Here is a 25,569-nt window from a genome sequence, read left to right as displayed (position 1 = left end):
ACCGATTTTTTTTTTAATAGTCTCAAGTGAGCACTAATCTTCACTTATTGTCTAGTAACCACCATTGCTGCAGGCTTCTTTTTTGATCTTCAGTATATGTATTAGCACTTTTTCATGAGGATTTTAGTTTTGTGTAGATTTATACTCACTTCTATCTTTGGTTTCTAATGAAATATTTCTGGTCTCTTTTAAAGACAAATCTGTGGTATCTCAGGAAGACTTATTCAATTTTATTGTTGCTAACATGAATTGTATTGCAATTATTATTGTGTTGAATATGTAACTTTAGATCCATGTAAAATATAAAACATCTAATTTTATTAGAATTTTCCTGTCACTAGTGATGGAATTTTGCTTGTTGATAAAATTAATATCAAGAATCAAAATATAACTTTTGCTTTTTTCTTCCTGTTTTCAGGTAAAAACTGCATACAAATGTGCCTGTGTGTTACGGGACACCATAAACCCCTACTTGCTGCGAAGAATGAAGGCTGATGTAAAAATGAGCCTTTCACTTCCAGATAAAAATGAACAGGTTTGTTTATCTTCACTACTAGATCTGAGTCCTTTTCCTTCCCAAAACTCAATCTTTCTTGGTCATTTGGAAATAATTTTTGCTAATAGCAGTTGAAATGCTGTTTTAACTAAAGAGAAGATGTGGAGCTTTCAAGATTCATATTCTCTTCACCAGTGTTCTGAATATTAAATGGTCACAGTCTTGCAGGGTCTCTGTGAGTGCACTCATCTAAAAAACAAAGGATAGATGAAGTGTAGTCAGGTCTGCTTAATACTGTGCATAGAAATGAGTTGCTTGTCTGTTTCCTTTTTCACAGCAGGAAACACTTTAGCATTATTTCCTGCTGTAAAAATATTAATTTGGGCAGGAAATAATAGAGAAATACTTGATGGCAGTTGTTCATCTTGCAAGCTAGCTGACCTATACATTTTAATAAATTTCCAAAATATTATGCCTTCTGATGTAAAACTTGTTTGCTTTACCATGAGGTGGAATGTTTTTTTAGGAAACATTTTGACTCAAAGTAGAGGAGGTTGAAAGTATTAGTTAACTAAAATTCCTACAAATACTCACTTGTGGTAATTATTAGAGTCTTCTGCCACTCAGGTTTCAGTGCTTTCATGTTTTCTTCTCATTCTCTTTCTGTCTTCTCCCTCTAAAAGAGAAGTAGACGTGCTAGCCTTTGTAAGACAGTGCTGAAGGGTACATAATAAACGAGTAGGCCATACTCGGTTTCTGCTGGTCAGTCTAATGATCTTTTTTAATCAATTTTAATTTCTACGTACTTTAAAGTGTACTGGGCTACTTCATCTAAAGAATGCAATCATAAACAGATGAAACAAATTTGATTTTTGTTCTGGTCAGTCAGAAGGCACTACCTCAGTTTGACTTACAGCATAATGTTGGGTGCCTTGCAGGATGCAAGGAAGTGTTTTTTTCCATTTTAGCCCATCAAAGCATCTGAAAAATCATTATATGCTCACACTCAAAGTCTAATGACAGATCACATGTGCTAAACTTCCCATGAGGTAGTAAGAATTTGCAAGTTGTAAGGGACGTAACAGACCCACAATGGAAAGCACTTCCTATAAACATAGCTTCGAGAGAACACTAACGCTGCACAGTTACCTCATTAAAACTGGAAAATGGCAGCACTTTCAAAACTAAAGCAATTTAAGGGGAAAGCATAAATGGGAAAGAGCACATAAAACCTCATGAAACTCATTTTACTGATTATGTTCATTCTCTAAAAATTATATTTTTTTTATTTCTGATTATTTCTATGCAGTATCTTTTAACTTAGTATTTCAGTATGTCAGACATCTGTGAAGCTTCACTGTAGCACATTGTAAAGTTTTAAAATTCACACAGGTTGGGCTTGAGTGGTCGTTTTGTTTTGTAGGTCCTCTTTTGCCGTTTGACAGAGGAGCAACGTCAAATCTATCAAGATTACATCAACTCTAAAGAAGTTTACCAGATTCTCAATGGAGACATGCAGGTGGGCATTAATAAGGATAATGACAGGTAGAGTTTGGTGGATAAAGTCAGGGACTGGCCTTTGCATTCTTCTAGCTGGCTTCTGAGGAGAAAGGGAAGCACACTGATCTTAGTTCTGCTTTGTAAATGTCTGCTTTTTTGTTCTCAATAAATGTTATATGAAATATGTAGAGTTAGCGATCCATATGTAGTGACATGACCAGATAAAAGTAGGATTGGAATGGGGATCTTGGAAACAAATCATGGCTATTGGATGACCTGTTGTAGGTAACTGCATACATGCTTTTAATTATTTGCAGAAGTGAAGCAAATGAAAAGCATAATTTGTTGTGAGAGTACAGTTCAGGTGTGATAACTTTGTGATGCAACAGTTGATGATTACAGAATCTTAACATATAGCAGAGCAAATAGCAAGCATCCTTGTTATTGTCTTATTAGTCACTTCTCAACATCTGCCTCCATCCTCACAGTGTAAGTGTTGAAATTGCTGTGGCCAAGGTGACGGGAGTAATTGAAATACAGTTTCAAATGCTAGCTGTTGCCTGTGTAAAATGTCTGTTCTTCTCTTTGACTCCTACATTGCACACATCTGATCCCTTTGGCATTTTTATGCATGCAGTGGATGTTTCTCCCTTCCATTTTAGCTGCAGGATACAGATCTGTTGTTTATAAGAGGAGAGATAGTATGCCTTGGCTATAATGTGTAGTTTACCACATTTTCTTATCTTGTGAACTGTGAAATCCTTTCTCCCCTCATACACAGTTGTTCCAGTCGGTTGTTTGGTCAATACAGCCAAATGCAATACATACTGCAGTTCCATACAAAGCACATGTTGTCCTTATTCCTGTTTTGAATGTTTTTATATTTTTCCAGGTCTTGCAAAAGGTATAGTGGCCAAGTTTTTTCAAGTGCCTAGCCATTTTAGTTATTCCAGTGAAAATTATTTTAAGGAGCTTGATCTTCGAGGTGGCTTGTACAAGACTATCTGCAGAAATTTCCCAAAGATGTTACAGAATGAGCTATCATATTTGCTAGGATTTTGAAAATTTTGGATAGTAAATCCCAGTGCTTTTATTAGATGTTTTGTGTGATAGCAGCAAATCCCAGCTGAAAAACAAAAACCCCATTGTCCAAACAAACCATAAATTATGAGCAGGCTCATCCAACTTGTAGTGCTGGAAGACAGGGATTTGCTGTTTCAAGCTAGCTCTTTTTAATGAGTGCTCATTATATCAGAAGAATAAATAACACTTGTATCATTATTGAATAAATAACTGAACAGAACCCTTCTAAATGGCATCAAAAGTGGTAATTTCAGCTTTTTATGTTTGTTCAAATATTTTTACTCATATGTTCTTTGTTTCCCTGCACTCTAGTGGGTATACTTACTATACTCAAGGTCTATCTTAAGTTACCTGCTAATATAGCAGCAGCTGGAAGGAAGGACACAATAACTTCAAGAAACAAACTTGGTGAAAGTTTTCCTTTTGAGTAGGAAAAATTCGACTGTGAGTTACAGCTAAGGACTGCTTTTGCTGATGTGGAAATTGTTGAAGAATTCTCTTGTCACCAGAATAGACTCATAAGAAAATAAAGTTTCATTGACCTTCTCTTATACTGAAATTTCCTAAACCTTTCCATGAAACAAGTATTATCATCCACTGACTTCCCAAAAGAGCATTATTAAAAACAAACTTCTTTATGATGACTGGATTAATCCATTGCTGTTTATTTTTCTCAACCACAGCCTTTATAGATACAAGTATTTGTCATAAAAATAAAAATACTTTTATCGTGTGTTCTTTAGATTCTCTTAGGACTATCAACTTTGAGAAAGATTTGCAACCACCCTGACTTTGTCGCTGATAGTACCAGCTTTTCAAAGAGTGTACCAGATGCTGAAGTGGAGGAATCAAATCAGTTTGGGTATTGGAAACGTTCTGGAAAAATGATAGTGGTAGAATCCTTGCTGAAAATATGGCACAAGCAAGGTCACAGGGTGTTATTTTTTACTCAGTCAAGACAGGTAAGATGAGCTACTTGGTTTTAGTTTTAGTGATAACTAAAACTAAAAACAGTGTGTGTGTGTGTGTGTTCCAACAAGATTTGTGATTAGAACCACCTTTTGTAGTGTCCTTCTCAGAAAATTACGATCTTACTGAAAAAAAATGATGAAAATTACTAATATCTGGAATAATTGGAGACCAGTTCCCAAGCTCAGTAAGCTTTACTGGAGTGACAGAGTGTTGTGGCAGTGTTGCCCAATTTCAGTATACTGGGTCAAAGCTTGTATCAGTTGTACCCATATCATAGCAAGCTGTCCCTGCTGTGCAGCTTCAGGATAGAATTAGTACTCAGTTTGTGTAATGCATGTGCATGTCTAATCCTGAGAACTGTGTGTGTTGGGCCGGTAACTCAGTGACCTTCATTTGTTTTCCCTGTGTAGTCACGATTTTGTCTTGCTTCTGAGGATTCCCTTGGAATGCTGCACCATTTATCTGTTTAAGTTTTGAGACTATGGCCCTGGACTTTCCAAACCAAGCACAAACATTCCACTTATGCGTTCAGCAGTGAAATAAGTAATTTTCTTCCCCAATTACATAAGTAAATTTTCTGTTCATTTAAGATTCACGAGTTTTTGTTTGTCATCTTGGTTGTTTGATTAACACTGCAGTTCATACCACAAATTCTTATGGATTGATCAAGTAGTTGCTGTCTTCACATCTGGATTTCATTGAATTTTTTCCATCACAACAGATGATGCAGATACTTGAAGTCTTTGTGAGACAGAGAAACTATTCCTACCTCAGGATGGATGGCACCACAGCAGTAGCTTCCAGGCAACCTCTTGTAACAAAATATAATGAGGTGAGGTGTTACATCCCATACATGAATGACTATTAGTGAGTATGGCTAAGTTCTTGCATTCCTCTTTGGTGTGTTTTTAAATATACTGCGTCAGGTTTGAGACACAAAACTGGGGAGTTATGTCAAATGAAACAACTTACTTAGTGAGAGAGCAGAAAAAAGTCATCACTTCTTTCACACTTAAATTGGGTTTTCTGCTAGGAAAAAAAAACACAGTTGAGAAGGGGGAAAAGAAATTTTATTGGACAACAGTAAATGAAATTTAGATTAGACTACTTTTTTTTGTCAAAATAGATACTAGATGAACAAGGAAATTTATTCCTTCTCTTACCCCCCTTTGCATCTTTGTAAATAATGCTGATAATAAAAGATTTCAGGAATTATTTTTTTTTTTAATGTTACACTTTGGTAATTTTTGCTTTAGTAAATTCTCTCTTGTGTTATAGGACAAATCCATATTTCTTTTTCTCTTAACAACTCGTGTTGGTGGCATTGGTGTTAACTTGGTTGGTGCTGACCGGGTTATTATTTATGATCCTGACTGGAATCCCAGTGTAGACACACAGGTGAGTTTGTTTTATTGCATTCCATTTACCAGCTAAGCTGAAACAAAACTGAAGATGAAATTACATTTATCTCCTCAAGTGGTGTTAAAGCACTCTGTAGCTCTTTCCAAGGTTGCTGTTCCCAGCAGTGGTCGCTTAGGGTGCAGTTCCACATTATGATATACTCTTGTGGCAAAACCAATTTAAGTGGTTCCCACCACATCCCCTTTATGTTGTTACGTCTTACCACTCTTCAATATTGTCAATTCTTGTAGTCAAACAAACAGTTCAAATGGCCTGTGTTTTTAAAATGAATAAACCAGATGTTTTTGAAGGGAGAGTACAGCTGTGCAAGCTGTTGAACAGATATAACTGTTCGTGGTGACAATGCAGGGTAAGAAAAGGAGAACAAGTGTTGCTCAAATTGGCTTTGTCACTAGATAATGATATGTAGCTATGTCCTTTGAATGCTGCTCTAAGCCAATATTGTTAAAAGTCATGCTTTATCTCAGGGTGTGATGGGACTCTGGTTCATCAGATCTCATAGTAGTATGTAGTGCTTATGTGTTTGAGAGAAAAAAACTTTTTGATAGAATCCTACGTAGCTCTGAGATCTACGTGTCTCTGACTTTGGTATGTATTAGTGGTTGGTTCAAGATGTTCGTAGGAAAGCTTTCAGTTAAGAAAAAGAATAAAAATTCAAAAGAAAGGTGTATATTAAAGCTCTGTTGTAAAATAGTTCCCTACTGGAATAAGTCTATATAAACTACTTATTCTAGATACAAGTTCCAATTTTAATATAATTTTATTGATAATTTTTACATAGATTTCTTGGTACAGTTGGAGACTTGTCTTTCTACATATGTAAACTCTCTAAATCTTGTTCTTTTCCTGCTGAGTTAGTTGTCATAATGCTGTAGAAATACCACTTCTTGAACTATGTTAAGTGTCCAAACTAAGTTTGAAACAGTGTTATCATTAGCTCTCTGTCAGACACATGTTTAAGAGGCTAATGTCTGATAACCAAACCTTTTGTGTTCCAGGCTCGGGAACGTGCTTGGAGAATAGGCCAAAAGAAAGAGGTGACTGTGTATAGGCTTCTCACTGCAGGTACTATTGAAGAGAAGATATACCACAGGTCAGTCAGAATGTTTTCTTGGATACAGCTGCATGCTCAGGAAAATGCTTGTAGCAACTCAAGGTGGTGCAACACTGACATACCCAGTGTGCATGTGCTCACATGGCTTGTAACTCCCAACCTTGGTCATGGTGGGCACATTGCACAAAACTTTTTAAAATTTCTCCTGAAAAATGGACCTTCTTCTAGTATTAGACTCCCAGCTTCAGGGCTGTGCTGCACCCTGTCAGCTCCAAGACCCACCTGCTAAATGTACCTTATCAGTCTGTTCCAACATCTGTGTCCAGCACACACTAGAAAAGAGAGTATGAGGCATAAACAGAAAATAGTCAGCACCTTACTCAGAACGTGAGACTCAACAAGTTTGAAATGCAAATTGAAATCAACAAGTTCTTTATATTCTCCTTGGGATATATCAAGATGTATATGGTACATACATCCATTTACTACTGTGCAAACCCAATTTGATTTTATTCCCAAATCATTACAAAGTGAAAGAATTAAATCCAAATAACCACCAGTCATATTCGTGTTATTTATTCCAAAATGTAGCTAAAGCCTTTAAAGTTGCTTGCATTTTGAAATCAATGAAATCTTTTTATTTTGCTTTCCAATTCATCTTTCTCAGTAGTTAGCTTCACTCACATGAATTCCAAATGAATGTGCATGGGAATCCTCTGTCTAGGCATTACTCTTCAGAACTGAAATATCCTTTTGGAAAACTCAGATGAACGAAAAGCTCTAGATGATGAAATGCCAGCACTTATTGAATGCCTTTCTTAATCTGTTTTGCCACATGGACACAAAGCATCCGCTGTTGGTTGGCTTCCGTCCCTCTGGCGTACTTGTGTTTAAACAACACTGACCACATCAAGGCATTGGACTGTAAGGGTCAGCACAGCCATCAGAAATTCATTTCTTTCCAGAACTGTGCAATGGACTGTGAACTTAAAGCAACTGTCTTTTCTCTTTTCCTGTGTGTTCTTCCCTGCAAATATGTGATCATCATTGCAGGAAGCTATGAAGCTCAGATAATCTTTAAAAACTTTATGAAGTCTTTTGGTGGATACTTGCAGTAGCTGATGCTTATGTTTAAACTTAGTTTTCAACAACTAGATTTAAAAATAGTTTCACTGTGTAATGTACACAGAGCCAAAAACATGATAAAAACAGTTCTAAAGAACTGATTTCCAGTTTTATTTAGGGATGTATTTTTTGTAGAGAAAAAATAGCTTTTACTCTAGGCACTGTGTAGTACAAATAGAGCATAGAAGTAGTTTTACCAATACTAGAAGATTTTTTGCATCTCAGTTCTCCCCCAGATTTATTCCTGTTAGTCCTCTGCAGGTGGGCTCTCTTTTTCCCTTCCTCTTAACCACAAGTCTGATTTCCCTTTTCAGTGGCTGTCATCCAGTCATCACAATCAGACTGAGCTACTCTGTTGCTTTTGATCCCTCCAATCAATTGAACATGTAAAATGTTGTCATTTTAACAAGCTCTTGTTTTTCTTCCTGGAGTTTTCTGATAGTTTTATTGTAACATGCAAGCTTTTCAATTTTAATGGACAAAAAAAAATACTAGCTGTGAAATTATTTATTGCTTAGTTAAGGGATGCCTTGTAGGACATCTCAGGATGGTGGTTACCTGTTGTGTTATGGGGCTGTTGCAAAATAATAAATCTCTGCGTTTAACAATTTCCTTGGTTGTTTTGAAAGTTACTAACTCAAGATTGTTTTGGAAACTAACATAATCTTCCCACTGCTTAATTGTTCTGCAGGGTAATATTTGTGCTTATACAGTTTTCTGTTTAAGTACTGTATTCAGTACTTAAACATAGCTAGACATTGTTTTATGCACAAAGTACTTTTTTTTTCTTGTTTTAGACAAATCTTCAAACAGTTTTTAACAAACAGAGTGCTGAAAGACCCTAAGCAGAATCGCTTCTTCAAATCCAATGACCTTTATGAACTCTTTACTCTGAACAGCCCAGATGTGTCTCAGGGGACAGAAACAAGTGCGATTTTTGCAGGTACATGTTTTTTTCTATTTGTTTAGAAGAGAAAATGTTTTAAGTGGTTGTTAAATGGATACTTATTTCATTCATCCCTCAGGTACTGGTTCAGATGTTCAAGTCCCAAAGCCATCTCATAATGGTACTTCTAAACGTGATCTCCATCTTGCAGAAAGCAGCTCACACAAGAGGAGCAAGTCCTCCAATTCCTGCTCAACCACACACATGAAAGATTCTTCTTCTAAAGCAATAGAGACAAGTGAGGAAACCAAAGGAAATTTGGAATCCTTTGACCAAAACAGCTATGCAAAAGATAATGCACAAGATACTACTGATACAAATTCACTGAATAAATGCAAGGAGGAACACTTGGACAGTGGCAACAAATCTGTGTCCCAGTCGTTGCCATGCGATGCAGGGTCTTCAGAGGATGCCAAAAGTCTGACTGCTGTGGTGGCTGATGAAGTACATGGAGCAGCTAATGCAAATGCCAAGGCAGATTTTAGCCTTACTTGTGATGCAGCTGGCTCCTCGGAAAAGCAGGATGCTAAAACTGAAGATGGGCAGATAGATAATAATCATTATAAATGTATCTCAAAAACAAAGCACAAGGTGGCTGTGCTGTCACATGAGAGCCACAAAGATGAGTTTAAGAAGAAACATCACAAAGATGCCAAATTTGAAGGAAAACGCATTCCTCATCTAGTGAAACAAAAACAGTACAGAAGGGAGAACAGTGAAGAGAAGGAGGAAGACTCAAAGAAAAATGATGATTATGTCTTGCAGAAACTTTTCAAAAAATCAGGTAACAGTTCTTGTTTTTAAACAGAGGTTTAACCTATGCAAATGAGGGAAAGAGCAGTTCTGTTACTCTGATAGTTAGAGCTACAATACAAAACTTGTTTATTATGTTACTGTGGTGAGACCTTAAGATGTTCATAATTTAAATGCAACATTTATGAATGTGCTAATTACCTTGGCCCCAGCAGTTCAGATAGACCTGCACTTCTGGATATATAGAAGTAATGCAGTGTTTCTCCTGGAAATAAGGATGTAATCAACCTTCATTTACACAAGGGTTTCACTTCTGTCTGTCCTGTCCATAACAATGGAAATGATCAATTTACCCACATAATTGCCAGATCTGTTGTGAATAATGACCTCATCAGCACACCAGAAGTGATTTACTGTCAAATTGATTACTTAACTCATATAGAAAGGGGTTCTCGTTAGGAATGACTGTACTGATGTGCTTAATATAGTCAACATGAGAAAGGAAAAATGTTATTGTGGCATTCACTTAAAAAGTGAGTGTTTGATTTTCATGTAAATTAGCAGATGTCCTCCTTCACCTCTTGAATCTTGTGGTTTTTAGGGGTACACAGTGTTCTGAAGCATGATGCCATTATGGAAGCTTCCAGTGTAGATCATGTGCTGGAGGAAGCAGAAGCAAGCAGAGTGGCCCAGAATGCCTTGAGAGCCTTAAAAATCTCTCGTCAGCAATGTTTAGGAGCTGCTTCTGGTGTGCCAACCTGGACAGGCATGAGTGGTCTTTCTGGTGCACCATCAGGAATAAAGTAAGTTCTGTCCTCACACTGCTTTTTCAAAAACAGAAGAGTGAGTTAGGATGTTATGGATTTATCTTTTTTTGCACTTGTTATTTGCAGTAACATGTATCAAAGTGGTGTTCATGTTTTATATTTAATATAGAGATGAAGGCACATTACAAGCCAAGGTAGTCTATTCTGAAGCACAAAGAAATCATTATTGTTGCACAGTAGAACAGAAAACTTAGCAGAATGCTCTTGAGAACCCTAAAACACAAACCCAGTCTGTCTTTGGAAAAACTGTACTAGTCATTTTGAGAAGGATGTTTGATGGATGTTTGTGGGTTTTTAGGAGACGGTTTGGTCAAAAAAGAAACTCCATGCTGCTGTCTCCACATGCCACTTGTGCATCACCTGCAAAGAAGCAGAAGGTAAGAGTCATTTCTGTCTTAAGAGCTGATATATGTGAAATGTTATGATTTATGCAATAAATCTGTTTTATACTGTAGATGTCTCATACACATTTGTTGTATGATTATGTAGAATTCTAGAATTTTTAGTCACCTGTGAATTTTTGTTTTTTCATGTTTTAATGAGGTCTGATTGGATACAACAGTCACAAATTGCACTGTGCTGTAGTTATCTGTCTCAAGACCAGCAATGCTTTTCTTTCACTTCCTAAGTTCTAAAGTTGAGACCAGAATATATTGCCTCTTTATTGTGTATTTCAGATGACTAAGTTTGAGTGGTCATGTTTATGGTTTAAGTCTAAACAACAGGCAGATTTTGTTTAACAGATTCTGTGGGTCTCAAAATACAACTTCCTCCATAGTCTGTATGTTTGTTTGCAGGATGCAGATCCAACAAAGAAACAAAATATAAAGAAGTGTAGTTCCAGTGAGCACTTCGATGGAAAATCTGGAGAATCGTCCAGTGCTCTAGACTCTTCATCTTTATTAGCTAATATGAGGGCAAGAAACCACTTTATTTTACCACAACAGACAAGGAATGAAGGAGATGAGAATCATCAGCCAGCACCCACCCCAGCCGAGGGTTCAACAGAATACGATGAACTGCTTGTGGATTTACGTAACTTCATAGCATTCCAGGCGCGCGGCGACGGCGAGGCCAGCACTCAGGAATTACTGCAGGAATTTGAGTCCAAACTGCCTGCGGCGCACTCCTGCGTCTTCAGAGAACTTCTCCGCAACATCTGCACCTTCCACAGGACCCCGAACGGTGAAGGGGTCTGGAGGCTAAAGCCAGAATTCCGATGACCTTTGACAAGCAAAGGCATCTCTCTGTCCACTCGGCCACCATTCTCCTCTCAAAGACTTACTGTTTGACTTTTAAAATTTACAAGTATTTTGTATTCATAAATAATTACTATGAACAGTCAGTAGAGCAGGACTTGTTGCAGGCTTAGAGCTACCTTAATTTCTGATTTACACTATTTATATGAAAGTGCCATCTACCTCATAGATGAAACAATACAAAATAGCACCTTTTCTTTAAAAGAAATCTTAATATAAATAGGATTAAGAACATATACTGACTTTTTATTACAATAAGAACCATGGATGTTGCCATGAGTTGTAAGACTTTGATTTCTGTGAAATTCCGGAAAACTTCTTCCTTCGTTTCCTCTTTGTTACTTGAATGGTCACGGGGCACACAGTGTACCATTAAAAAAACAAGGGGGGGAGATGATAGTAGTTAACGTGAGAGATTCACTTGTACTGCCAAGTGCATCAGAATCACTGTATGAAACTTTCATCAGTAGTGAAAATTTTGGTTTAATGTTGGTGCTTCAGTTGTTGCCAGTATCTAGCATATACAGTATAACTTATATCACTAGCTAACTTGGAAAATTAATTCTACTGCCATGAAGGTTTAATCATAAAAAATGGGAAGCCTGGCAGAATATTGAGTTAACTGCCAATTGATAATTAAGGAAAACTTATTAAATTCCAGAACACCCACTTGCACCATAATCAGCAGTTCAGTTACAGTCCCAAACACCACTGGCAGGTGTTTGGTGCACTGTTTCTTACCACCGAGGTGATAGTAACTGTTATGTTTGTCACAGGTGTGGACTGATAATTGAAATATCATTAAATGTTCATGTGTTTCACTGTGATTTATATCCAAAATGTTCCAGTTCCCTCCTAGCACTTATACCTTGACATAGGCTGGGGTGTTAGTTGGTCAGAGGGTTGATGGTGTTACTGGATTTTACTAAACATAATCACTTTTGGATGGAAACATAGTTGGAACATATGCAGAAGTTACAGGTTATACCTCTTCTGTAGGTAGGGAAAATATCAAACTTCTTGACAGTTGGATAAGTTCCAATACCCATTTTTTTCCAAGGAAGGAAGAACTGGGTCATTTGTAGCAAATCCAAGTATGACATTTGGTCTGTCTTCCTTGTGTGCTACACAAGGAAATCTTAAGAGGGAAAATACAGATAGATTTTGTGAAGAAAACCACATTGTTGGAGCAACATTAAATTACTGTATGGCTCAAACTAAGAACAGTTAAATATGCCTAATGTCCTTCCTATTCCTAAGCTATTAAGAGAAGGGAAAGCTAAGCTACTTTTAGTTTTTGCTTACTGTGAAATTATCTTGTTTACTTTGAGTGAAAGTACAAATACTGAAAGATGAATGGTGAAGCAAGAATACAAACTATTACTTTCTGATAAAAAAAGCCTTTAGGAGACTTCCAGTGGCTTTACCTCTTGTTTTTGCTCAGTGATAAAGGATCTGTAGAAATGTGCAAGAAGTGGTTCTTCACTGTTTCAATAACTGATCAACTGGCTTTTCAGAGACTAGAGTTGAACAGGGCAGACAATTCAAGAATTTGTTTTCCTCATGGTATTTGAAGGTGAGACTACTGCATCTTCTCTTAATCTCTTTTTCTGATCCTGTTTATATTCACCTACATTCCCTCTTTCAAGAGAAAGATGAAAGTAATAATTTAGGGTGTAGATCTGTTGATATGACTTTAAACTGATCAGAAAAAGAGTAAAATTGAAATTATTTTGCTCTTCTCTTCAAAGCTGTAGGGAATTTGAATTGTTTTGGTTATATCATGTCCCCATGCATCTCTACTTGCCTGAAGAACAAACCAGAAATTCAGCAGTCAGCAAAGCTACTGTTGTCACCTTATCTGTTAGTTTTGGTGTCCTGTTTTATTTACTACTCCCAATCTTAAAGACATAGTTCCTTTACTAAGGAGAGTTTGCAGCTTCTTGATGATCCATTAATGTAAATAGACTTGCATGTACTTTTTATAAATCCTTGGCTTTTATGGACTTATTAAAAAAGGAAAAACAACAGTGTGTTGTACAAGTGTTTGGGCACAGGGGAAGAGTGGGAGTGGGGGGCCATCTTTTCCTGTATAGTGTGGCACTGGCCAAATGATTTATATTATCTTTAATTATATTTCCATTTTTCATACAATTTCAAATAATGCTTCCTAGCAACTAGTTTTTTTCCAGTACTAGAATTTGTTTAAAATGTTTAATTGACTAAATTAGTATAATACTCAAAAAATATTTTTAAGTAGTTAAAAGCATGTGTGATTAAACATCTACAGGCTGATTTTTAGGTAAAAGTTTTTCTGGAACATAATATAGCTGCTATGCATTTTGAATTAGAAGAGGGGGTTTTTTTCTACTTTTATTCCATAAAACATTATTTGATTTTTGTTTGTTTAGCTTTACCTGTGTAAAGTGAATTCCTTTCACATCTTCACAGAACATCTAAAGCAATTCCTGACTAATGATATTGCATAGTCAAACAAACCTTGTATTTTAAATGTCTCAGTTTCCAAATACTCAATACTATAGTTGATAGTTGCTACTTTATTTGTGCATGATTCCAAAAATCATCCATGTGGAATGCTTGTGGTTTTATATTTTGTTTTCTTATCTCAGTAAAAAGGGGATAAAGAACAATCAAAGGTTAATTTAGGAATCAAGTTGGACAAAAACATTAAATCTTAGTAAGGGAAGATGTTTCAGCATGGAACAGTGAGTATAATCTTAAATTAAAAAAAAAAAAAAATACCACAAGGAACTACTGAAAATTTCTTTCCTGTAAAGATGCTAAAACCTGAGCACCATACTACTCCAAAAATGTCTTGCAAGTGTAGATGATGTGACCTACCATCCACACAAATGTAGTTGAACAAAATTCTAGAAAGCTAAATAGCAAAAACTTTGTTCTGTAGGCAGTTATGGGGGACTGTGTGCACTTTTTGGATAAAACCTGCTGCACTGATATTTTAACAGCAGAAGTTAAAACTTATCATAATTGTTCCTTCTGGTTTCAAACCATATTTAGAAAGGGAGAGGTGAAAAAAAAAGTATAAGATTTTTTTCTCACCCCATGCTACCCTCCTTTTACTTTATTCCAGATGTTTATTCTCCTCTGTTCATCCTTTTGCTGACAATGTATAGCCAACCCACACATCTCTGGTATAAAAACTGAATTCTGACCTAGAGAAAAGAAACTCCCCTAAAGGCTGTGTAGCCCTTTGACTCTTCTGGACTATAATGACTCACTACAAAAGAAATGTAAGATGATGAATGGATAGATAGGTAGAAATGGTGGTTAAAAATTGAGAGGAGTACTTTTAAATTCCCAGCTTCAGTCTGTGGCTCAGCCTCTTCTGAAAGGGCTGCACCATGTGGAGAATTGAGTCTACTGCAGATAACAAACGTTATCCTCCCAAATAGAGGATAGAGAAGTGGGCTTTTAAATCTGCAAGTTTTGGCTTCAGATGACAGTTACCTATAGACAGTTGTATTCAAATCATAAGGTCAACTTTTCTTTTGATTCCAAGATTGTCTAATTTTTACTGTCTTCTAGTAGTGCAGTTCTCTGTCTTTCAAGAAGCTACAATAGAAGGGAGAAGATTTTCAGAATTATTTGATGGGATTTTTGTTCTTCACTTTTGTTCTTCATAAAAAGTTTTACGTTTGTGAAGACAGAGCAGATACTCAAAATCTGTTAAGTAAATGATATACTGTGTAACTTGGAAAATAAGAGCATTGGTGGGGAGGGAGGGAATTTTCTGATAGATTTTTAAATGTTACACATTAAGATCTATCAAAAACTATACACATATAATGGTATTATCATACTTTTTCAGTGAGGGAGATATCCAGGCAGGCATCAGATTACTAGAAAGAGCAGTGTGAAAGTTATTATTATAGGATGTATCCTTCAGGGAAAGCTGTCACAGGAAACAGTAGCTTAAGCAGCTAATTTGACAAAACAATCTTAGAGAAAACAGTAACTTGATTAATGTTTGTTCTTTTCTTTTTCTCCAACATAAGATAATTTTAAAAGAAGGATCTGAGTAGATGGATAATTAAACTGGTGGAATAGTATCCGACTTGGATTCTTTTTGCATATTGGTGTGACTCCTATGTAAAATCTAATCATTACAGTTTAGGCAATTTTCTCTCTTTGATGGAGGAGGTGTTGAAGAACAGCCATATCCCAGTGATTCAACAAGAAGGGATGGTGCAGTGTGTCTTGTGCGGGTGGTGGCTGTGCTTTCTCAAATGATATATAAAGATGGTGAAAAAAATTAAATGTGAAGAGGCCCTGTAACAACAACATCAAAATTTGGCTTACTCTTGATGTATGGGCCAAGAAATTATTTATTTCCTTCCTAATTTTTCCTCATGTTTTAAATAAGGTAACATAGTTGCTGAGATGATTTAAAGTATGGAATAATCTACCTGTTTGGTCTTTTAGAAGCAGGGATCTCTGGATTCTCCTGCTATAAACTTCTGGGTGACTTTGGATGCAGCACTATAATGCATGCTGCATTGGTTTCTCCATCTGATGGATACAGTCATCTGGGGGAAGCAATACATCTTTCTTCAAAAATGCTTCAGGAAATTATAGCACAGTATGAAGAAGTCCTGATTGGAAAAACACAGGTAATATGGCATCTTATTGTCTAGATTATTAATTCAGCAACTCTAATTTACAAAACTATCATACAAAACTGCTGAGAGTCCAGTCTTTGAAGGGCTTGCATAGGGCACATGTCTAGGAGTCAGGATATGCTGGCAAGTCTGCACTTGGGAGTTTGTCTCCTCTGGGAGAGGTATTTATATATTAGATACATGGTAAAAACACTCTCTGCTACTTAGGGCCATTTATAATTTCCCTGTTCAAACATTCAAGCTAAATGCTGAATATACGCTTACTGACTCAGTGGCTCTCCATCTACCCAGCCCTCAAGGGATTGCTATTCTGGGCTCTGGGGTGATGTCACCACTCCTACTTCACACAGTTTCGCTGATGTGGTACAGTCCTGTGCCTTCAGTTGAGACATAGAAGATGAAGCTTTCCTTAGTAATTCTTAACTTTTGTTAACAGGTAGCCCTGTTTCTGCTGCCTCTACTATCTTTAAGAGAAGCCTGGCGTCTTTCGCACAAGGGCCATTCCACTTTTCTTTTTTAAATGGGACTAAGACAGCTATTATGAAGTGAGTGAAACACCTTGTGTTCTTACTCCCTGCCTGAAAAACCCAGGGATGACTGCAGTGTATCACTGCTGCATTCAGGGAGCAGAAAACTAATCTTTTTTTTTTTCCTCAAAAAGAATAGCTCTGTTGTGAATCACTAAACTAGGAAGTACAGAACCTGCACAGAAAACATATGAAGTGTTAGGCAGCTGTGTTAAGAAGCAACTTCCAACCTTCTCTACCCACTAGCTCTTATTGTTTGTGCCAACACAAAACTAATGGAGGAAGGGAGGGTATATGCTGAGCTCTTAATTTCTGAATGGCAGGGTTGGACTTGCCTTTAAGTCCAAACTTGCTAAGGTTCTAAAATGTACAGTGAAAGCTCCTAAGTAAATTTTGTTCTGCCCACTGCAATTACCATGCAATAACCATGCTTTTTCAATATTGCCATCCTGCAGTAATTAATGGCATCAAAGAGGATGTGGCAGGCTATATAATAAATTCCACCATTCTTACCCATAAGCTATACCTGAAAACCAGATGATTGTGAACTCTTCGGGCTACAGACTCTTTATCCAGTCATTTGAGAGAGAAAGAAGGGAAAGCAATGCCAATGCTGAACTCTAGAGAATCCACCCAACATTTTAAGTTGTTAACTGTCTATCATAGTTCCTGAGAGATTCCCAGCTTTTCCTGGGCTCCCAAAGCCACACTGCTCACAACATGTAAGTTGAGAGAACCTGTTTTTATTGTACAGAACTGGGAGGTTGAAGCCTCGCACTAATTACAAACCAGTATCATCAGAGGAGCTATGACCAACTCCTGCATAAGGCTTACATAAGTGGTGAGTCATGCAGTCTTAGGAAAGAATAGAGAGGCTTTCATTATGTTGTTTGCCTAATCAGAAATATGAAAATAAAAGAACACAGCACTCAGTGGGTTACGTTTGGCTAACTGTACACTGGAATTTCTGCAGTTGCACTACGATTGAGGCATTTCATTGTTTGTGGTCCCAGCTTATATTAAACAGAGAGGATTTTTTTCATAAATCTTCGCCTCTAGGGCAGAGTTAAGGTTCTTTGGGAACCCTAGCTATGTGTTTCCAGACATTAATGTCTAGAAGCAGCACCATGAGAGTAAAACTGAAGGTATATGCCTAGGGAGGGTACTGGGAGTAAATTAAGAAACCCAAGGGCAGGGTAGGGTTTGTGAGGATAAGCATGTGAAGAAGCAATGAAGCGGAAGCAAAGCTTTTAGGATGACTGAGAAACAGTCTCTCATAGATGATCTCTCATATCTTACTAGTCTCTTCCTGTGCTTTCAGGCAGGTAGCTGAATGGGTATTACTTCATCCATCATTTGTTAGCCATGAATTCAGATGCCTACAGCCCTTAGAAGACAACTAGAGAGTTTTGAGGATCAAGGTTGGATGAAGCTTTATGTACAGCAACAGTTTTCTTTTTACACTGGTCTGATTAACCTACCACTGCTTCTCATTTTCCTCCATTAGTCTTCTGCACCTCATGTGGCAAACTGGGTCAGCAGCCTTGTGTCCTGGTGGAAAAAACGAACAAACAAAACAAACAAACAAAAAAAAAGGGGGGGAAAGGCAAAAACATAGCATTTATAATTATCCATATTTTTTTAAACATGGCTACAAGAGCTGAAGGCCGGAATGAACAACAGTAGGAGGGAGTCTGGAGAACCAAGTGGCCAAGGGCCAAGGAACTTCTGCATTAGGAGGACGCGAGGTGAGTGCTTCCTCTGTCAGAGCTGTTTGAACACTCCAGATGAAACTTTGTTTTCAAATGGCTAATTTGGGACTGCGAGGAGCTTTAGCGTCTTTGTCTCCACCTTATTCTCCTATGGATCCACATGCTTGCTCAGTGCAAATATTCCTAACACAGTGCACCTGAGCAGAGGAGCCAGTAGACATTTCTACCTGCCCCACAACCTGCCTCCCACTACTTTCCTGCCTGGAAAGGGAACACAGTGCAATGTGTCACAAGCAGAACAGGCACTACTGTATGAACCATCAGGAATGTATAATTGCTGCTTGCCAGACCGCCTTCAAAAGGACTTGTATGCAGGATGCTTAAGGTTTGAGTGGGTGTGTTTTGGGGATTTGGGGTTTTGTGGGGATTTGTTTTGGGGCTTTTTTCAGGACGGGGGGGGGGTGTGGAATCATCTTCATCAATCAGTGGGTGGGGGAAAAAAGCAAATTGTTCAAAGCTGGTTGACTCTGCATTTATTTAAGCCCTAAAATTGCTCTCCAGAATCTGTATGCCTCTCCCCATCCTTAATTACTTCGACCCTTGGCTGCTCTTGCTGTACTGCAATAGCAGAACCCCAGACTCTGTCCCTAAGCCCTCCCCCTGGGCAGCTGTAGGGCCGGAGTTGGAGACTCAGGTGACTGCAGCAGGTTCTGTCCCGCAGCCCGGCCCAGCCCGCCCTGGTAGCGGGGCCCGCACCGGCGGGGCTGCCCGAGGCTGGGATGTCCCGAGGCTCGGGGATTCCACAGGCTGGGAGGTGCCGAGGCTCACGCCCATGGCCCACTGTACTTTTCATTGCTGCGGCCACAACAGGAAACAGCACTTGGGCTCAGCAGTGCCCAAATCAAAGCCTTTTTCGAGGCGAGAGGAAGGTGGATGTAAAGGACAGTATTTTAACGAGTGCAGTGTTCCTCGCACATCCCTGGCCATCCATGCCTCCGGCAGCCAGAGCCACCCGCGCCCGGCCGGCGGCCCCTCTGATGTCAAAGAGCGATGCCCCATCGAGCCTTTAAGAGCCCTTGATGGCCGGGGCGCGGCGCGGCCGCCCATGCCCGGGGCCCCTGTCCCTGAGGGCTGCGCGCCCTGCCCGGCGCTCCGCGCACTCCCCTGGCCGCGCTCAGCCGGGCCGGGCCGGGCCGGGCCCGCGCAAGGGCCGCCGCCCCCTCAGCGCTGCGCGGGGCACCCGAGGCGGCCTCGCCGAGCCCGCGGTGCCGTCCATGGCGGCCCGTCCGCCCTGCCCGGCGCTGTGCCTGTGCCTGGCCGCGCTGCTGAGCCTGCGGGCGGCCAGCGCCCTGCCCCTGGCCCCCGGCCCGCGGGGCGAGGTGCAAGCCGCGGCTTTGCAGCGGCTGCGGGAGGTGTTCGACATCGAGGAGCTGCCGCCCGACGTGCTGCCCCGCAAGAAGCCGCCGCAGTTCATGGTGGATCTCTTCAACAAGGTGGCCGACGCCAACGGCATCACCCGCGCCCCGGGGCTGCTGCAGGGAGACGTGGTGCGGAGCTTCGAGGACAGAGGTGGGGCGGGGGGTGAATCCCCTCGGCAGAGCGGCCGCCGTGCCCGCTGCGGGGCCCCCGCACCGCCCGGCCGCCGGCACACGGGCTCAGACCCGGCGGGGTACGCGGCTGGTGCTGCCGGGGCTGGCGGTCTTCCTAAAGGACGGTCTTTTCCAGTTCGCGTGGACCAGCACCACTTCTACTTCGACATCAGCGCGATGGAGAAGGGCGAGCAGATGCTGAAAGCAGAGTTCAGGGTCTTCAAGCTCAAGATGGCACGTGTGTCCAGAAGGTCCGACGTGAAGCACTTCTGCAAAGTAAGTGGTAAAATAGGTAAACACTTAATTGTGCTATACCAATGTCAGACCTATCATACCATACTTTTCTGGGATTTTAGATGTTTCCAAATTCGAATAGAACTTCATCTGCTTGAGCTGTTCTGAAAAATAATAATAGCAACCAGGGATTCATAAGAAAACAGGGAGGATAAGGATTCTGATATTGAGTGTATATTTCTCTGGTGAAGAGCAGGATGGGACTTTTTACAAACCTGAAGGCAAAGATGTGGAGCAACAGAATACTTTGAAGGTATTAGGTGTTCAAAATAGAATAGGAATGGTCAGGTTATTTTCCTGTAGTATCAAACAGTTTGGCATCCTGCCTCTGAACTCATCTAGAAGTACATGTATGTAGTGATAATTGTTTTCTCTGTTAAACTGTCCAGTCCAAAACCTACTTTTTGCCTTATTTAGAATGATGGTAAAGAATTACAATTATGATGTAGCAGAAATGTGCATAATCTTCATATTTCTTGTTTTGCTGGAAGAACAATTGGATTAATTTCTTACTGGTTTTGTTATATTGCTGTTATCAAGGTGGAAGTGTATGAGCTCTTGGAGAGTGGAAGTAAGCCACAGAAAAAACATCTAATTGCATCAAGATTATTGTCCCTGTACACAGAAGGCTGGGAAGTCTTCAATGTCACGCAGACAGTAAGCAGAGAAGTCTGACTTCACTTTATTTCTAAATCTCTTAAGATGACAGCTCATAACATCAGCATTGCCATTATGCTGAGGTTTGTGGTCAATTCAAAATGTAGAGAGAAGCTTTCTCTCTACACTTAGAAGTACATCTGGTGCTACCTGAATTAAAGAAGTGTTTATATGCTGCTAGCAGCACAGGCATGGTGAGAATTGAGTAACCCAAACCTAATCGATGGAAGGACATCAGGCCAAGTATGTTGTTGTGATAAAAACAATAATGTGTTAGTCCTTAGACTGCCAAAGGATTTGGTATTGATTGTGTACCAAAAAGTAAGTTTTCATTTCTCCTTTTTATCCTGGCGACATTTCTGTACAGCAGTATGCTTCAACGTTGTGTTTCTGGAACTTATTATACTACTTGGATTGCTTTTCATTTAACTTTCTCTGTACACTTCTTTATTTGTTAGCTTCAAGATTTGTTTTGTAGATATCCATAAACTGTAACGGTAGTAGGTGAACGCCTTTCCATGGCAAAAAAAAAAAACCACACATGGTTTAAGACAAACATTTTTGGGGGTTTAAAACTGTACTCTGTGACAGTGGTTTTTGTTGCCTAAGCTTTATGATCCGACTAAACAGTGTGCTTGGATGGTTGGTCAAATTGCATCTTAAGTCATGACATTCCTGCTTGAGAATGGCCTGGCCTTATCTATTAGTGTGTAATTATAACAATTAGATAAGAAAATATGCTTGATTGCAAGTTAATTTCTTCAAATGCCACGTTTGTTAAATTTAAATGAGTCTTAACGATATGGAAAGTCTGGAGGGTTCATATTACTCTGTTGAGATCGCTATGAAAAATATATATCTGGTGAAGGTCAAAGAGTGTTTATTTTAATATTAATACTTACAGTCATTTATTCACTAGTAAATTCTGTGACATTAATTATCTTGCTGTAAATATAGGTTTGGGGTATGCATATTTTGTATTTTTACATTTTGTATTTTTAAGTGCTGAATTACTGATTTAAATATTAAACTCAATGGACTCTCAGCTATACAGTTATCTCAATTCTGTCATAATATATATCCCTATACTCTCATAGCTTGTTGCCTGTTCCCTTTTCCTAATATAAACATTGCTTAATCATAATGCCGTAATAGGAATATTGAAACAATATTATTTTGCTTCCCTGTCACTACCAGGTTTCCAAGTGGGTTGGAAACAGCAGCTCCAACCATGGCTTATTGTTAACAACGACACACGTATTCAACAATAGAATTGAACACAACCTGATTAAGTTTGCCAAGAGCCAGGACACTTTGCAGGAGAGTAGAAATGCTCTCCTTGTTCTCTTCACTAACAGTAACAAACAGAGGTCTCCCAGCTTTGTACTGTCCTCCACAAGTAAGTTCACTCGAGTTTTAGAATATGAACTGTCTGTTCAGCTTCTGATACCTCCTGCTACCTCATGTATACCTAACCTCAGCTATTTACTTGCAGTGTTGAACATGTTTGAAGTTCAGCTTTGTCACTGATCAGAGTTTAATTTGATAGTTCTCGATAGTAGATCACCCAGCATCTTAAGTTGCCTCTCCCCTGAGAAAAACTGAGTTTGCAGGAAATATTCATAATGCCTACGGGGAATGGGATGGGCGTTCTATTTTTTTTAAGTACTATTTATATTATTTTTGTGGTGGTGAAAATTATATATTAGGTTTAGACTGAAAAAACCTGGAAAACTTCCGTGAAAATGCTGGTAAAGTGTCTGTAAGTAGAGTTATTAAGTGTAATTTTCAAGAGTGAAAGAGGTTGTTAAATAAGCAATTTGAACCTCTCTGTCCTTGGCTTGGTTTTTAAGCACCTATTTAACTTCAGTGACTAATTAGCATTGTGACAAAAGGCTGCTTTCATCAAAGACAACGCCCTTATGCCTTAAATTACAAAACAGTGTCTTACCTCTCCCACTGCTCTTCCTGTAAAACGAACTCAGGCTGGATTTTTAGGGCCTGATAAATGCAAAGAGCAAAAGTTGGGAGGAGGGGCAAAAATAATGCAGTTCTGGCTTTGCAGGCTTTTCTGGTAAACGGTCGTATTTGAATATCGGAAAGAAGCTAGGTAGGACTTGGATCAAAATTAAGAAGTAGATAGTGAAATTGATTAAAAATAAAAATGAGGTTGGCCTGTTTATTTTTGTTTTCCAAAGAAAAATTAATAATGAAATCCTAGATCCCAATTTAATGAGAATCAAGCTCTGCATGGGGTACTGTGCCAAGACTGAGAAATTTCTCAATGAAGAAACTCCCTAGACCTGCCTGTTGTTTGTGGTCAGTGACTACACAGATTGTTCTTCTACATATCAGTGAGTTTCAGCCTCTGTAGCTGGATCTTAAGGTCTCCGTGGATCTCAAGGCTTCTCAGAAGATACTTCAGAAAGCACCCTATTATCAGTAAGCTTTATTCCTTAGCAGAGTTCTGTAAACCTGGTGGTGATTTTTTCAGATCAAAAAATTGAAAAATATATTTTTTAAAATGTTACTTTACACATTATCAGGTTACTGCACACTCTGTTTTGCAAGTGTACCAGTAGAGTTTGTGGGAGAATACTGGAGAGAAAGAGGCTGTGATCTCCACCCTCAGTTAACACTGCTCAGCATAATGTGTGTTGTAGGAGTGGCTGTATGAAGACTGTTAATACCATTCTGACCAGATTCAGCCCTGAAGAGGGACTGTGGAGTTCACAAAATGTGTTTTGTAGATAACTGAGTTTTTCCTTTCTGTTTCTGCTGAATTGGGGCACTTTTTTCACACAAAGTTAAATGCAAGATTTGGCAGGTTTGGAAATATGGCTGAAATGGCAATTGAATACACACCCCTTCTGGTACTTTCACAGGTCAACTGCCATTTAAAAATCTACTCTGAAGGCTTTGATGTAGATTTATGGAATGTATTTTCATGCAGAATACTGTACTTAGTAAATGAATTTCATTTGTGAAATATTAACACAGAACTGCCTTTCAGAATCAGAAATAAACCCCGACAAAATTGATACTTCACATGTGCTTCATGAAAATGATGTCATCAAAAGCAGCAGTGCAAGCATGGACAGGAGACCTCGAGCTGCCCCAGTCCCTTCTGCCAAAAGCCAGGTAACAGCATGTCATCGAAGGGAACTCTATGTAGACTTCCGTGCTATTGGCTGGTCAGGATGGATTATTCATCCGAGTGGATACAACGCATTTTATTGCAGAGGGTCCTGTCTCTTCCCTTTGGGGGAAAGTCTGAATGCAACAAACCATGCTACAGTTCAGTCCATCGTCCATACACTGAAACTGTCTCAAGATGTCAGCATGCCCTGCTGTGTGCCAGATCAATTGAAGTCCCTCAACCTTCTCTACTTTGATGACAAAGAGAATGTGGTCCTTAAAAATTATAAAGACATGGTGGCAACAAGGTGTGGTTGTCATTAGCAGCACCTCTTTTTGTCTGCATTTGGTGTGCACCTGGATTCAGTTCCCCATTTGTCACTGAAGATACCAGAGGAGATGGTATTTCAGCTTACAGGGCAGGAGAGCCAGAAACTTATCTGTACATTAAATCCTTTTCCTCTTACCATGGCTCTGTGGAAAGGTGGCTGACTTTTAAAGAGTTGTGAACTTCAACACCTCCATGGAGAGCTCTTTGAGTGCCTGTACACCAGAGGAAACTACTAAAATCAGGACTTCCTATGTGAAGGAGTTGAAATAGATCAAGTTGACTGTTCAAATTAAGGTCTTGTTCTGTATATTAATGCTCAGAATTTTCTGTGATTTAACAGGTGGGGTATCCTGCCTCAATCCAGGATGGGGTGCAGGTGTCTTAGTAACACAACCTTATTCAGTTTTGGCTGCATGATCCAGTAGGGATGTACATTCCTACATTGAGCTTTCAGGGTTTTTGCCCACAGCTCGTCTTGGAGGCCTCTACCACCTGCTGATGATGCATTATTGGGAAAAGCACTTCTTCCCTGTGCTTTATGCAGCTCTACCAAATGCAGAAACCTCCTTGTAAGTCCCCATGGTACTTGCTAGCCAGTCTGAGGGAATGCAAAAGTCAGTATTTGTCTGGGAATCAGCACATTTGGCTTCTAACTCAGGGCTGCAACTCTGTATAATGAAGGGTCAACCTGTTCCTCTGTAAAACTATTCTCTTCCACCATGGTCTGCTGTGGCTATTCAGCTGTGTGGCACCAGAGATTGTCTTTGTGTGTTTGCACAGTGGTTGTACAATGGGATCCTAATCTTGGATCAGAATACTCATAGTTTAGCAGGAAGAAAACCATTAAGCTTTGGAGGTCCATGGGAACATGCTGGATGCTGGCCTGGTCCTGTGTCTGAGGCAAGTTTGGTGGAATGTGCTCAATGATTCACTTCCATTCTTCCTTGAAGAATAGGACATAGACTTGTAAGGGGCCCCCTGGGGTCTTTCAGTCTCACTGCAGTTTCATGCAAGTAACTAGCCCAGCACAGTTCCTCAGTCAGTTCACTGAGTTGTACCTTTATCCGGGTTAGGTTTCTTGTCTCTATTAATCCTTGAAGGAGGCTGATTTCTCACAGAATGTGACATCTCCCATGGGTAGAAACTTCATAGGGAATTTTTTTACTCCAATGAGATTTAAAAATATATATATATATTTATGTGATGTTTTTCTTTCTGTAAAT

The 25,569-nt window shown here is 39.2% G+C and overlaps 2 protein-coding genes across 6 annotated transcripts in view; both read left to right on the top strand.

Moving 5' to 3' along the window:
* ERCC6 (ERCC excision repair 6, chromatin remodeling factor) overlaps positions 1 to 13,465 on the top strand; it is a 47,216-nt gene extending 33,751 nt beyond the window's left edge. For all 5 annotated transcript variants that reach the window (XM_064662811.1, XM_064662810.1, XM_064662808.1 and 2 more), the window contains 11 exons: positions 419 to 535; positions 1,920 to 2,015; positions 3,823 to 4,041; positions 4,773 to 4,883; positions 5,330 to 5,449; positions 6,472 to 6,566; positions 8,450 to 8,595; positions 8,678 to 9,382; positions 9,953 to 10,154; positions 10,477 to 10,555; positions 10,976 to 13,465. In XM_064662811.1, the coding sequence (XP_064518881.1) occupies positions 419 to 535; positions 1,920 to 2,015; positions 3,823 to 4,041; positions 4,773 to 4,883; positions 5,330 to 5,449; positions 6,472 to 6,566; positions 8,450 to 8,595; positions 8,678 to 9,382; positions 9,953 to 10,154; positions 10,477 to 10,555; positions 10,976 to 11,401 (2,316 nt within the window). In that variant the 3' untranslated portion in view covers positions 11,402 to 13,465. The remainder of the gene's footprint in view (positions 1 to 418; positions 536 to 1,919; positions 2,016 to 3,822; positions 4,042 to 4,772; positions 4,884 to 5,329; positions 5,450 to 6,471; positions 6,567 to 8,449; positions 8,596 to 8,677; positions 9,383 to 9,952; positions 10,155 to 10,476; positions 10,556 to 10,975) is intronic.
* A 6,146-nt stretch (positions 13,466 to 19,611) lies between these two features.
* LOC135418012 (bone morphogenetic protein 2-like) lies at positions 19,612 to 25,569 on the top strand. Its single transcript, XM_064662792.1, has 4 exons — positions 19,612 to 20,202; positions 20,761 to 20,877; positions 22,075 to 22,276; positions 23,891 to 25,569. The coding sequence occupies exons 1-4, from the start codon at positions 19,612 to 19,614 to the stop codon at positions 24,337 to 24,339; spliced, it is 1,359 nt and encodes a 452-aa protein (XP_064518862.1). The 3' UTR covers positions 24,340 to 25,569.

The sequence above is a fragment of the Pseudopipra pipra genome, chromosome 8 (assembly GCF_036250125.1).
Source record: "Pseudopipra pipra isolate bDixPip1 chromosome 8, bDixPip1.hap1, whole genome shotgun sequence".
NCBI lineage: Eukaryota > Metazoa > Chordata > Aves > Passeriformes > Pipridae > Pseudopipra > Pseudopipra pipra.
This window is presented reverse-complemented; position numbering and strand designations above follow the sequence as displayed.

Coding starts and splice junctions, on each gene's coding strand:
- LOC135418012 (XM_064662792.1), top strand. CDS start 19,612: ATGGCGGCCCGTCCGCCCTGCCCGGCGCTGTGCCTGTGCCTGGCCGCG. Junction 20,203..20,760: donor ACGTGAAGCACTTCTGCAAA/GTAAGTGGTAAA, acceptor GCTGTTATCAAG/GTGGAAGTGTATGAGCTCTT. Junction 20,878..22,074: donor TCTTCAATGTCACGCAGACA/GTAAGCAGAGAA, acceptor TGTCACTACCAG/GTTTCCAAGTGGGTTGGAAA.